We start from the raw sequence: 11471 nt of genomic DNA on the forward strand, positions 1-11471 counted from the left end.
GACAAAAAAAAAAAAAAAAATATTATCATCTAAAGTTGACGTTCTTAACGCTATTAATAATAATACATTAAGTATACCATTAAAAAATCATGATGATAATATCTCTGATGAAAATTATGATATTGATTGTAGTGATGCTAAGTCGTTATTTAATTTAACTAATCATTTTTTAATTGCTATGCCTGGTTTTTCTACCCCATTTTTTGATGGAGCAGTAGTATATTTATGTGAACATAATTCAAATGGTGCATTTGGTATCATAATTAATAAACCAACTGATATGACTATAAATATTTTATTAGATAACGATAGTAATTTAAAACTAAAATTAGTTCCAAATACAAAAGAATTTATTTTAGAAAAAACAACAAAAACTATTATGTTTGGTGGTCCTATTCAAATTGATAGAGGTTTTGTGTTACATAATATTACTAATGAAAAATCACCAATTTTTAATTCAACTTTAAATATAGCTTCTGACATTTCATTAACTACTTCTAGAGATATATTAGAATCCTTTTCTAGAGGAGACGGACCATCCCAGTTATTAATAAGCTTAGGTTGCTCAGGATGGGGGGCTGGTCAATTAGAGGAAGAAATTATGAATAATCATTGGTTAATAGTTGACGCTAATTCTGAAGTTATTTTTAATGTTCCATGTGAACAACGATTTTTTGCTGCAGTAAAATTATTAGGAGTTAACCCATTAATGTTAAGCAATCAATATGGATATGTCTAATAATTTAATTAAATCTTTTCCTAATATTGAAATTATATTTGGTTTTGATTTTGGATTTAAAAGAATAGGAATTGCATTTGGAAATACCTTAATAAAACATGCAAAACCTTTGAAAATTATTCATTCGATAACTAATAAAGCAAAATTTAATGAAATTTCTAAATTAGTAGAAAAGTGGAAACCAAAGTATTTTGTGGTTGGTTTTCCAACATATATTGATATGACTTCTGAAAAACATAAAGTAGCAATCAGATGTAAGCGATTTGCTAATCAACTATATGGACGTTATTCAATTAAAACATTTATGATTAACGAAAATTATTCATCAATTATAATTAAAAATTATCGTAAAAAATATATAGATTCTCAATCAGCCGCTCTTATATTACAACAATATTTTAATGAAAAATTATAATTAAAAATTATTTACTTGAATTATTGAACGATCTTCAAGACATAATGCTGTAAGTTTGTTACCCCAAACGCAACCAGTATCTAAGCAAATGATATTAGGTTTCATTATTAATCCTAAAGTTGACCAATGCCCGAATAGCACAGTAATATCAATTGTTTTCCTATTAGGCAAATCAAACCATGGTATATAATTATTTTGAAAATTATTATTTTTTATATTTTTTTTTATAAATTCTATTGTTCCATCTATTTTACAAAATCTTGTGCGTGTTAATGTATTAATAATAAATTGTAATTTATCTATTGTATTTAAATGTATTGTATGTAAATGATTATCCCAATTTATTGAATTATGATTATATAATTTAAAAAATAAATTTTTCCAATAAGATGTTCTTAATATTTTTTCCACTTGATGAGATAATTTTATAGTTTGTTGAGCTGTCCATTGTTTAGCTACTCCAGCATGGATCATAAGATATTTTTTATAATATATAGCTAATGGTTGCGTACGCAACCAAGATACTAATTTTTTTTTATCTGGAGCATCTAAAATATCATCAAAAGTATCAAGTTTACTTTTTTTATTAATATTAATTAAAACATCTAATAAATGTATTTCATGATTTCCTAAAACTATTTTAGCATAATTTCTCATTGAATAAACCATTCGTAGAGTATCTAAAGATTGGGGACCTTTATTGATTAAATCTCCTAAGAATATAAAATTAGCTTCAGGAGATTTTTTATGAATTTTTTTTAAAAGTATAGAAAGTGATTTTTTACAACCATGAACATCTCCTATAGCATAAGTTGTTTTCATAAATATTTGAAATTAAATTTTATTTTTATTAAAAGATAAGATATTATCTTGTATATCAATATATATAGTATCTTTTTCTACAAAATATCCAGATAAAATTAATTTAGAAAGCGGATTTTCAATTTTCTGTTGAATTACTCTTTTTAAAGGACGGGCTCCATATATTAAATCAAATCCTATATTAGAAATTTTTTTTAATGCCGCTTTACTAATTTTAAGATCCATATTCATTTTTAATAATTTATTTTTTAGAATATTTAATTGTATATTCGCAATAGAAAGAATATTTTTTCTATTAAGATAACGAAAAACAATAATATCATCAATACGATTTATAAATTCAGGTCGAAAATATATTTTTACTTCATTCATTACTGCTAATTTTATAATTTCTTTATCTCCCTTTTCCATCTCTTTAATTTTATCAGATCCAAGATTTGATGTCATAACAATAATTGTATTTCTAAAATTTATAGTACGACCACGGTTATCTGTTAAACGACCATCATCTAGTATTTGTAATAATATATTAAAAACATCTGAATTTGCTTTTTCAATTTCATCTAATAAAATTAAACTATATGGTTTTCTACGAACTATTTCTGTTAAATAACCTCCTTCTTCATATCCAATATAACCTGGAGGTGCGCCAATTAAACGAGAAATAGAATGTTTTTCTATAAATTCACTCATGTCAATTCTTATTATTGATTCTTCATTATTAAATATACATGCGGATAATGTTTTACATAATTCTGTTTTCCCAACTCCAGTAGGACCTAAAAACATAAAAGAACCATATGGACGTTTAGCATCAGATAAACCAGATCGAGAACGTCGAATTGCATTTGAAACCGCTGAAATTGCTTCATCTTGACCAACAACTCTTTTACATAATAAATTTTCTATATTTAATAATTTTTCACGTTCTACTTGTACTATTTTTGACACTGGTATTCCTGTGGTACGTGAAACAATTTCAGCTATTTCTTCAGATCCAACTTTAGTTTTGAGTAAAGTAAATTTATTTGCGTTATTAGGTAATTGTATATCTTTTTGTGATTTTTCTTTTAATATTCTTTCTAATTTATTTAATTCTCCATATTTTAATTTTGATACAGTTTGCCAGTCACTTTTTCTAGTAGCCTTGTTTATTTTTAAGCGTACTTTTTCAATTTCCTCCTTAATCTGTTGACTATCTTTTATTAAGGTTTTTTCATATTTCCATATCTTTTCCAAATTAGCATATTTAATTTCTAATTTATTAATTTCTTTTTTAATAAGTAATAATCTTTTTTTTGATGATTCATCATACTCACGTTTTATAGCTTCATGCTCTATTTTCAGTTGAATTAATCGTCTTTCTAATTTATCCATAATTTCTGGTTTAGAATCTATTTCAATTTTAATTTTAGCTGCGGCTTCATCAATTAAATCAATAGCTTTATCTGGCATAAATCTATCGCTAATATAGCGATATGATAATTCTGACGCTGCTACAATAGCAGGATCAGTAATTTCAACACCATGATGAACTTCATATTTTTTTTGTAATCCCCGTAAAATTGAAATAGTTTCCTCGATATCAGGCTCTTCTACTAAAATTTTTTGAAAACGGCGCTCAAATGCTGCATCTTTTTCTATATATTGACGATATTCATTAAGTGTGGTGGCCCCAATACAATGAAGTTCTCCACGAGATAATTCTGGTTTCAGCATATTACCAGCATCTATAGAGCCCTCTACTTTACCTGTTCCAATCATAGTATGTAATTCATCTATAAAAATTATAATATCTTTTTGATTATTAGATATTTCTTTTAATATTTTTTTTAAGCGATCTTCAAATTCTCCACGATATTTTGTTCCAGCTAGTAATAAAGCTATATCTAGTAATAAAATTTTTTTTGATAACAAACTATTAGGGACTTCTCCATTTATAATTCGTTGAGCTAATCCCTCTACAATAGCTGTTTTACCTACTCCAGGTTCTCCGATTAAAACAGGGTTATTTTTACTTCTTCTTTGTAATACTTGTATTGCTCGTCGAATTTCATCATCACGCCCAATTACAGGGTCTAATTTTCCTAATCTAGCTTTTTCAGTTAAATCTATTGTGTATTTTTTTAAATACCCTATGTGTTCTTCATCCTGTTGTGACAAAATATTTTTTCCTTTTAGAGTTAAAAAAAATTGTTTTTTAAAAATTTATAATTTAAATTATAATTACGCAATAAGATTTCAGCCTATGATTTACTCAAAAAAATCTAAATAAAATTATTTACACTTGAGATATAATTTTTATAATATCTTTTTTTTACTTTATCTAATATTTTATCTAATATATCCAATTATGTTATATTGCAAACCAGCTCCTGATTTTTTACCTGATCCAAGGGCTTGTTTAATTACAAAAATCACCCCTCAATTTTGCTTAAATAATGGTATACCAGAGTATAAATTTGCATCTATTATTGAAAAAATTTTTTTAAAACCAGGTACGATTAGTGTTGGTTATAATACAATTTTGTTTGATGATGAAATTACTCGATTTATGTTTTGGAGAAATTTAATTAATCCCTATGAAAGAGAATGGAAAAATAATTGCAGTCGCTGGGATTTAATTAATGTAATAAAAGCTTTTTATGTATTAAGTCCATATGGAATAACATGGCCATATAAGAATAATGGTAAACCAAGTTTTAAATTAGAGCATTTAAGTTTTGTTAATAATTTATCACACAAAAAAGCCCATGATGCTTTATCGGATGTTCGTGCTACATTAGGTTTAGCTAGATTAATACGTAATAATAATCCTAGATTGTTTAATTTTATTTTATCATTACGAAAAAAAAAATATGTTTTAGCGGAAATAGGATGGCCAATTGCTCGTCCATTTTTTTATATTACTCATATGTTTTCTTCTAAACATAGTTATATTTCTCTTATGTGGCCTATTTGCATACATCCAATGAATAAAAATATATTAATTACTTGGAATTTATTACATGATCCTAAAAAATTTTTATTAAATGATATTAATAAAATTCGAGATTATTTATGTTTTAAAAAGAATTCTTTCAAAGAAGATATACCAATAAGCATGATTCATCTAAATAGATCACCAATAGTAATTAGTAATTTAAAAGTATTATCATCAAATTTAATGTTTCGTTATAAATTCGATTTAAATTGTGCTTTTAAGAACATAAAATGTGCCTCATCTATATTAAATAATACTTATATTTGGAAGAAAATTTTTTTAGATTATAAAATAAATAATTCTGATTTAGAATTAAATATTGATGAGGAATTATATAATAATTTTATTAGTAAAAAAGATAATTTAAAATTAGCTATTTTAAGATCCATGTCTCCTAAAAAATTATCTAATGTTAATTTTTGTTTTGAAAATAAAAAATTAGAAGAGTTAATTTTTCTTTATCGAGCAAGAAATTTTATAGAAACATTATCTTATAAAGAATTAAAGCGCTGGAAGAAATATCGTATTTCTCGATTTTATAATAAAAAAAATAATCTTTATAACATAAATATGTTTTATTTAGAAATAGAATCTTTATTAAAAAAAGCAAATGAACATGATACAAAAATATTAAATGCATTATTGATGTATGGAAAAAGTATTACTCAAAAAATATGATGATTAATAATTTAATTAATTTTTATATTATTTTTTCTTAAATTATTGATAATTTTATTATGCAAAATACCTTGTTATTAGTAGATGGTTCTAGTTGTATATATAGAGCGTTTTATGCGTTACCTGATATAAGAAATATAGATAATTTTCCAGTTGGCGCATTATATGGTACAATAAAAATGTTACGTAAATTATATAAAAATTATAGGGCAACTTACATTGCTTGCATATTTGATGCAAAAGGAAAAAATTTTAGAAATATTTTATATCCATCTTATAAAGCTACGCGAAAAAAAATGCCATATAATTTAATTTTACAAATCAATCTAATTCATCAAATGGTAAAAGCAATAGGTTGGCCAATTTTAATAATAAAAGGAGTTGAAGCTGACGATGTAATTGGAACACTTGCTAAACAGGCTGTTACTAAACATAATTTAAAAGTTATTATTTCGACTAATGATAAAGATATGGCGCAATTAGTAAGCAATAAAATTGCTCTTATTAATAATAATAAAATACATGATCGTACAACTATTATTTCTAGGTTTGGTGTGTCACCAGAAAAAATTGTTGATTATTTTAGTTTAATAGGTGATATGTCAGATAACTTACCTGGTGTTAAAAAAATTGGACCTAAAACAGCTGTTAAATTATTAAATCAATATAATTCTTTAGAAAATATTATAAATAATGCCAATAACATTAAAGGTGTAATTGGAAAAAATTTACGATTTGCATTAAATTGGTTACCAAAATTAAAAAAAATATTAACAATAAAAACTGACTGTGATCTTACTAAAAATATAGTATCAATTCCAGAATCTTTAATTCTTCAACCTAAAGATGAAAAATTATTAATGCAATTATTTAATAAATATAAGTTAAATAAGCTAAATTTCTTGATGCATTAAAAAATTTACTTATTTTATACTAATTAATATTTAAATATTTATTACATTTTTTAAAATGTGCAATAATATCATTAATTTAAACTTAATTTACTATTTTTTTAAAAAAATAGAATTTTAGAATTATTTAATTCACTTTAAATCATATAAAAATATTATGACTAAACAAAAAAAAAAAATATTATCATCTAAAGTTGACGTTCTTAACGCTATTAATAATAATACATTAAGTATACCATTAAAAAATCATGATGATAATATCTCTGATGAAAATTATGATATTGATTGTAGTGATGCTAAGTCGTTATTTAATTTAACTAATCATTTTTTAATTGCTATGCCTGGTTTTTCTACCCCATTTTTTGATGGAGCAGTAGTATATTTATGTGAACATAATTCAAATGGTGCATTTGGTATCATAATTAATAAACCAACTGATATGACTATAAATATTTTATTAGATAACGATAGTAATTTAAAACTAAAATTAGTTCCAAATACAAAAGAATTTATTTTAGAAAAAACAACAAAAACTATTATGTTTGGTGGTCCTATTCAAATTGATAGAGGTTTTGTGTTACATAATATTACTAATGAAAAATCACCAATTTTTAATTCAACTTTAAATATAGCTTCTGACATTTCATTAACTACTTCTAGAGATATATTAGAATCCTTTTCTAGAGGAGACGGACCATCCCAGTTATTAATAAGCTTAGGTTGCTCAGGATGGGGGGCTGGTCAATTAGAGGAAGAAATTATGAATAATCATTGGTTAATAGTTGACGCTAATTCTGAAGTTATTTTTAATGTTCCATGTGAACAACGATTTTTTGCTGCAGTAAAATTATTAGGAGTTAACCCATTAATGTTAAGCAATCAATATGGATATGTCTAATAATTTAATTAAATCTTTTCCTAATATTGAAATTATATTTGGTTTTGATTTTGGATTTAAAAGAATAGGAATTGCATTTGGAAATACCTTAATAAAACATGCAAAACCTTTGAAAATTATTCATTCGATAACTAATAAAGCAAAATTTAATGAAATTTCTAAATTAGTAGAAAAGTGGAAACCAAAGTATTTTGTGGTTGGTTTTCCAACATATATTGATATGACTTCTGAAAAACATAAAGTAGCAATCAGATGTAAGCGATTTGCTAATCAACTATATGGACGTTATTCAATTAAAACATTTATGATTAACGAAAATTATTCATCAATTATAATTAAAAATTATCGTAAAAAATATATAGATTCTCAATCAGCCGCTCTTATATTACAACAATATTTTAATGAAAAATTATAATTAAAAATTATTTACTTGAATTATTGAACGATCTTCAAGACATAATGCTGTAAGTTTGTTACCCCAAACGCAACCAGTATCTAAGCAAATGATATTAGGTTTCATTATTAATCCTAAAGTTGACCAATGCCCGAATAGCACAGTAATATCAATTGTTTTCCTATTAGGCAAATCAAACCATGGTATATAATTATTTTGAAAATTATTATTTTTTATATTTTTTTTTATAAATTCTATTGTTCCATCTATTTTACAAAATCTTGTGCGTGTTAATGTATTAATAATAAATTGTAATTTATCTATTGTATTTAAATGTATTGTATGTAAATGATTATCCCAATTTATTGAATTATGATTATATAATTTAAAAAATAAATTTTTCCAATAAGATGTTCTTAATATTTTTTCCACTTGATGAGATAATTTTATAGTTTGTTGAGCTGTCCATTGTTTAGCTACTCCAGCATGGATCATAAGATATTTTTTATAATATATAGCTAATGGTTGCGTACGCAACCAAGATACTAATTTTTTTTTATCTGGAGCATCTAAAATATCATCAAAAGTATCAAGTTTACTTTTTTTATTAATATTAATTAAAACATCTAATAAATGTATTTCATGATTTCCTAAAACTATTTTAGCATAATTTCTCATTGAATAAACCATTCGTAGAGTATCTAAAGATTGGGGACCTTTATTGATTAAATCTCCTAAGAATATAAAATTAGCTTCAGGAGATTTTTTATGAATTTTTTTTAAAAGTATAGAAAGTGATTTTTTACAACCATGAACATCTCCTATAGCATAAGTTGTTTTCATAAATATTTGAAATTAAATTTTATTTTTATTAAAAGATAAGATATTATCTTGTATATCAATATATATAGTATCTTTTTCTACAAAATATCCAGATAAAATTAATTTAGAAAGCGGATTTTCAATTTTCTGTTGAATTACTCTTTTTAAAGGACGGGCTCCATATATTAAATCAAATCCTATATTAGAAATTTTTTTTAATGCCGCTTTACTAATTTTAAGATCCATATTCATTTTTAATAATTTATTTTTTAGAATATTTAATTGTATATTCGCAATAGAAAGAATATTTTTTCTATTAAGATAACGAAAAACAATAATATCATCAATACGATTTATAAATTCAGGTCGAAAATATATTTTTACTTCATTCATTACTGCTAATTTTATAATTTCTTTATCTCCCTTTTCCATCTCTTTAATTTTATCAGATCCAAGATTTGATGTCATAACAATAATTGTATTTCTAAAATTTATAGTACGACCACGGTTATCTGTTAAACGACCATCATCTAGTATTTGTAATAATATATTAAAAACATCTGAATTTGCTTTTTCAATTTCATCTAATAAAATTAAACTATATGGTTTTCTACGAACTATTTCTGTTAAATAACCTCCTTCTTCATATCCAATATAACCTGGAGGTGCGCCAATTAAACGAGAAATAGAATGTTTTTCTATAAATTCACTCATGTCAATTCTTATTATTGATTCTTCATTATTAAATATACATGCGGATAATGTTTTACATAATTCTGTTTTCCCAACTCCAGTAGGACCTAAAAACATAAAAGAACCATATGGACGTTTAGCATCAGATAAACCAGATCGAGAACGTCGAATTGCATTTGAAACCGCTGAAATTGCTTCATCTTGACCAACAACTCTTTTACATAATAAATTTTCTATATTTAATAATTTTTCACGTTCTACTTGTACTATTTTTGACACTGGTATTCCTGTGGTACGTGAAACAATTTCAGCTATTTCTTCAGATCCAACTTTAGTTTTGAGTAAAGTAAATTTATTTGCGTTATTAGGTAATTGTATATCTTTTTGTGATTTTTCTTTTAATATTCTTTCTAATTTATTTAATTCTCCATATTTTAATTTTGATACAGTTTGCCAGTCACTTTTTCTAGTAGCCTTGTTTATTTTTAAGCGTACTTTTTCAATTTCCTCCTTAATCTGTTGACTATCTTTTATTAAGGTTTTTTCATATTTCCATATCTTTTCCAAATTAGCATATTTAATTTCTAATTTATTAATTTCTTTTTTAATAAGTAATAATCTTTTTTTTGATGATTCATCATACTCACGTTTTATAGCTTCATGCTCTATTTTCAGTTGAATTAATCGTCTTTCTAATTTATCCATAATTTCTGGTTTAGAATCTATTTCAATTTTAATTTTAGCTGCGGCTTCATCAATTAAATCAATAGCTTTATCTGGCATAAATCTATCGCTAATATAGCGATATGATAATTCTGACGCTGCTACAATAGCAGGATCAGTAATTTCAACACCATGATGAACTTCATATTTTTTTTGTAATCCCCGTAAAATTGAAATAGTTTCCTCGATATCAGGCTCTTCTACTAAAATTTTTTGAAAACGGCGCTCAAATGCTGCATCTTTTTCTATATATTGACGATATTCATTAAGTGTGGTGGCCCCAATACAATGAAGTTCTCCACGAGATAATTCTGGTTTCAGCATATTACCAGCATCTATAGAGCCCTCTACTTTACCTGTTCCAATCATAGTATGTAATTCATCTATAAAAATTATAATATCTTTTTGATTATTAGATATTTCTTTTAATATTTTTTTTAAGCGATCTTCAAATTCTCCACGATATTTTGTTCCAGCTAGTAATAAAGCTATATCTAGTAATAAAATTTTTTTTGATAACAAACTATTAGGGACTTCTCCATTTATAATTCGTTGAGCTAATCCCTCTACAATAGCTGTTTTACCTACTCCAGGTTCTCCGATTAAAACAGGGTTATTTTTACTTCTTCTTTGTAATACTTGTATTGCTCGTCGAATTTCATCATCACGCCCAATTACAGGGTCTAATTTTCCTAATCTAGCTTTTTCAGTTAAATCTATTGTGTATTTTTTTAAATACCCTATGTGTTCTTCATCCTGTTGTGACAAAATATTTTTTCCTTTTAGAGTTAAAAAAAATTGTTTTTTAAAAATTTATAATTTAAATTATAATTACGCAATAAGATTTCAGCCTATGATTTACTCAAAAAAATCTAAATAAAATTATTTACACTTGAGATATAATTTTTATAATATCTTTTTTTTACTTTATCTAATATTTTATCTAATATATGAACGGAGTTAATTTTTAATCAAGATATTTCGTTTTATAACTGCCGTCATTACTATTTAGTACTAATACTTGGAGTTGTTATTATGCACTATTTAATTAATTTTTTCTTAATTTTCATTATCCTACGTTTAAAAAAATCGATATTCCTAGTTCAATAAAAACTTTTTTTACTTTAAAATTTATTTTGTCCTTTTGGTATAAGATATAAAAGAAAATAGTTTTTTTTTACTATCTTTTTCAATTTTCATTATTTACAATAAATGTTTAGAATAGGTCAATTTAGAATAGATTTATTAAATCATGTAAGAAGATTAATGTATTTTATTAATTATTATTGTATTAAAGTAATTTACTAGAACCTAAAACATTTTCATTGAATAGAAGGGATCCATATTTTTGTCCTCGCAGACCTCGTTTTTATAATAATTTATTAAAATAATT

At 24.5% G+C, this 11471-nt stretch overlaps 2 protein-coding genes across 2 annotated transcripts; both read right to left on the bottom strand.

The window, feature by feature from the left end:
- Window positions 1–173: 173 nt before the first annotated feature.
- On the bottom strand, window positions 174–4172 carry LOC103517077 (chaperone protein ClpB-like; the record flags this gene model as incomplete). The annotated part of the gene is made up of 1 exon (XM_017447312.2): window positions 174–4172. A coding segment is annotated over one exon (2184 nt), but the record flags the coding sequence as incomplete, so codon positions are not given.
- A 2708-nt stretch (window positions 4173–6880) lies between these two features.
- LOC103517078 (chaperone protein ClpB-like) lies at window positions 6881–10879 on the bottom strand (the record flags this gene model as incomplete). Its single annotated transcript, XM_017447311.2, has 1 exon — window positions 6881–10879. A coding segment is annotated over one exon (2184 nt), but the record flags the coding sequence as incomplete, so codon positions are not given.
- Between the last annotated feature and the right edge of the window lie 592 nt (window positions 10880–11471).

Source organism: Diaphorina citri, unplaced genomic scaffold, assembly GCF_000475195.1.
Source record: "Diaphorina citri unplaced genomic scaffold, Diaci psyllid genome assembly version 1.1 scaffold1741, whole genome shotgun sequence".
Taxonomy (NCBI): domain Eukaryota; kingdom Metazoa; phylum Arthropoda; class Insecta; order Hemiptera; family Psyllidae; genus Diaphorina; species Diaphorina citri.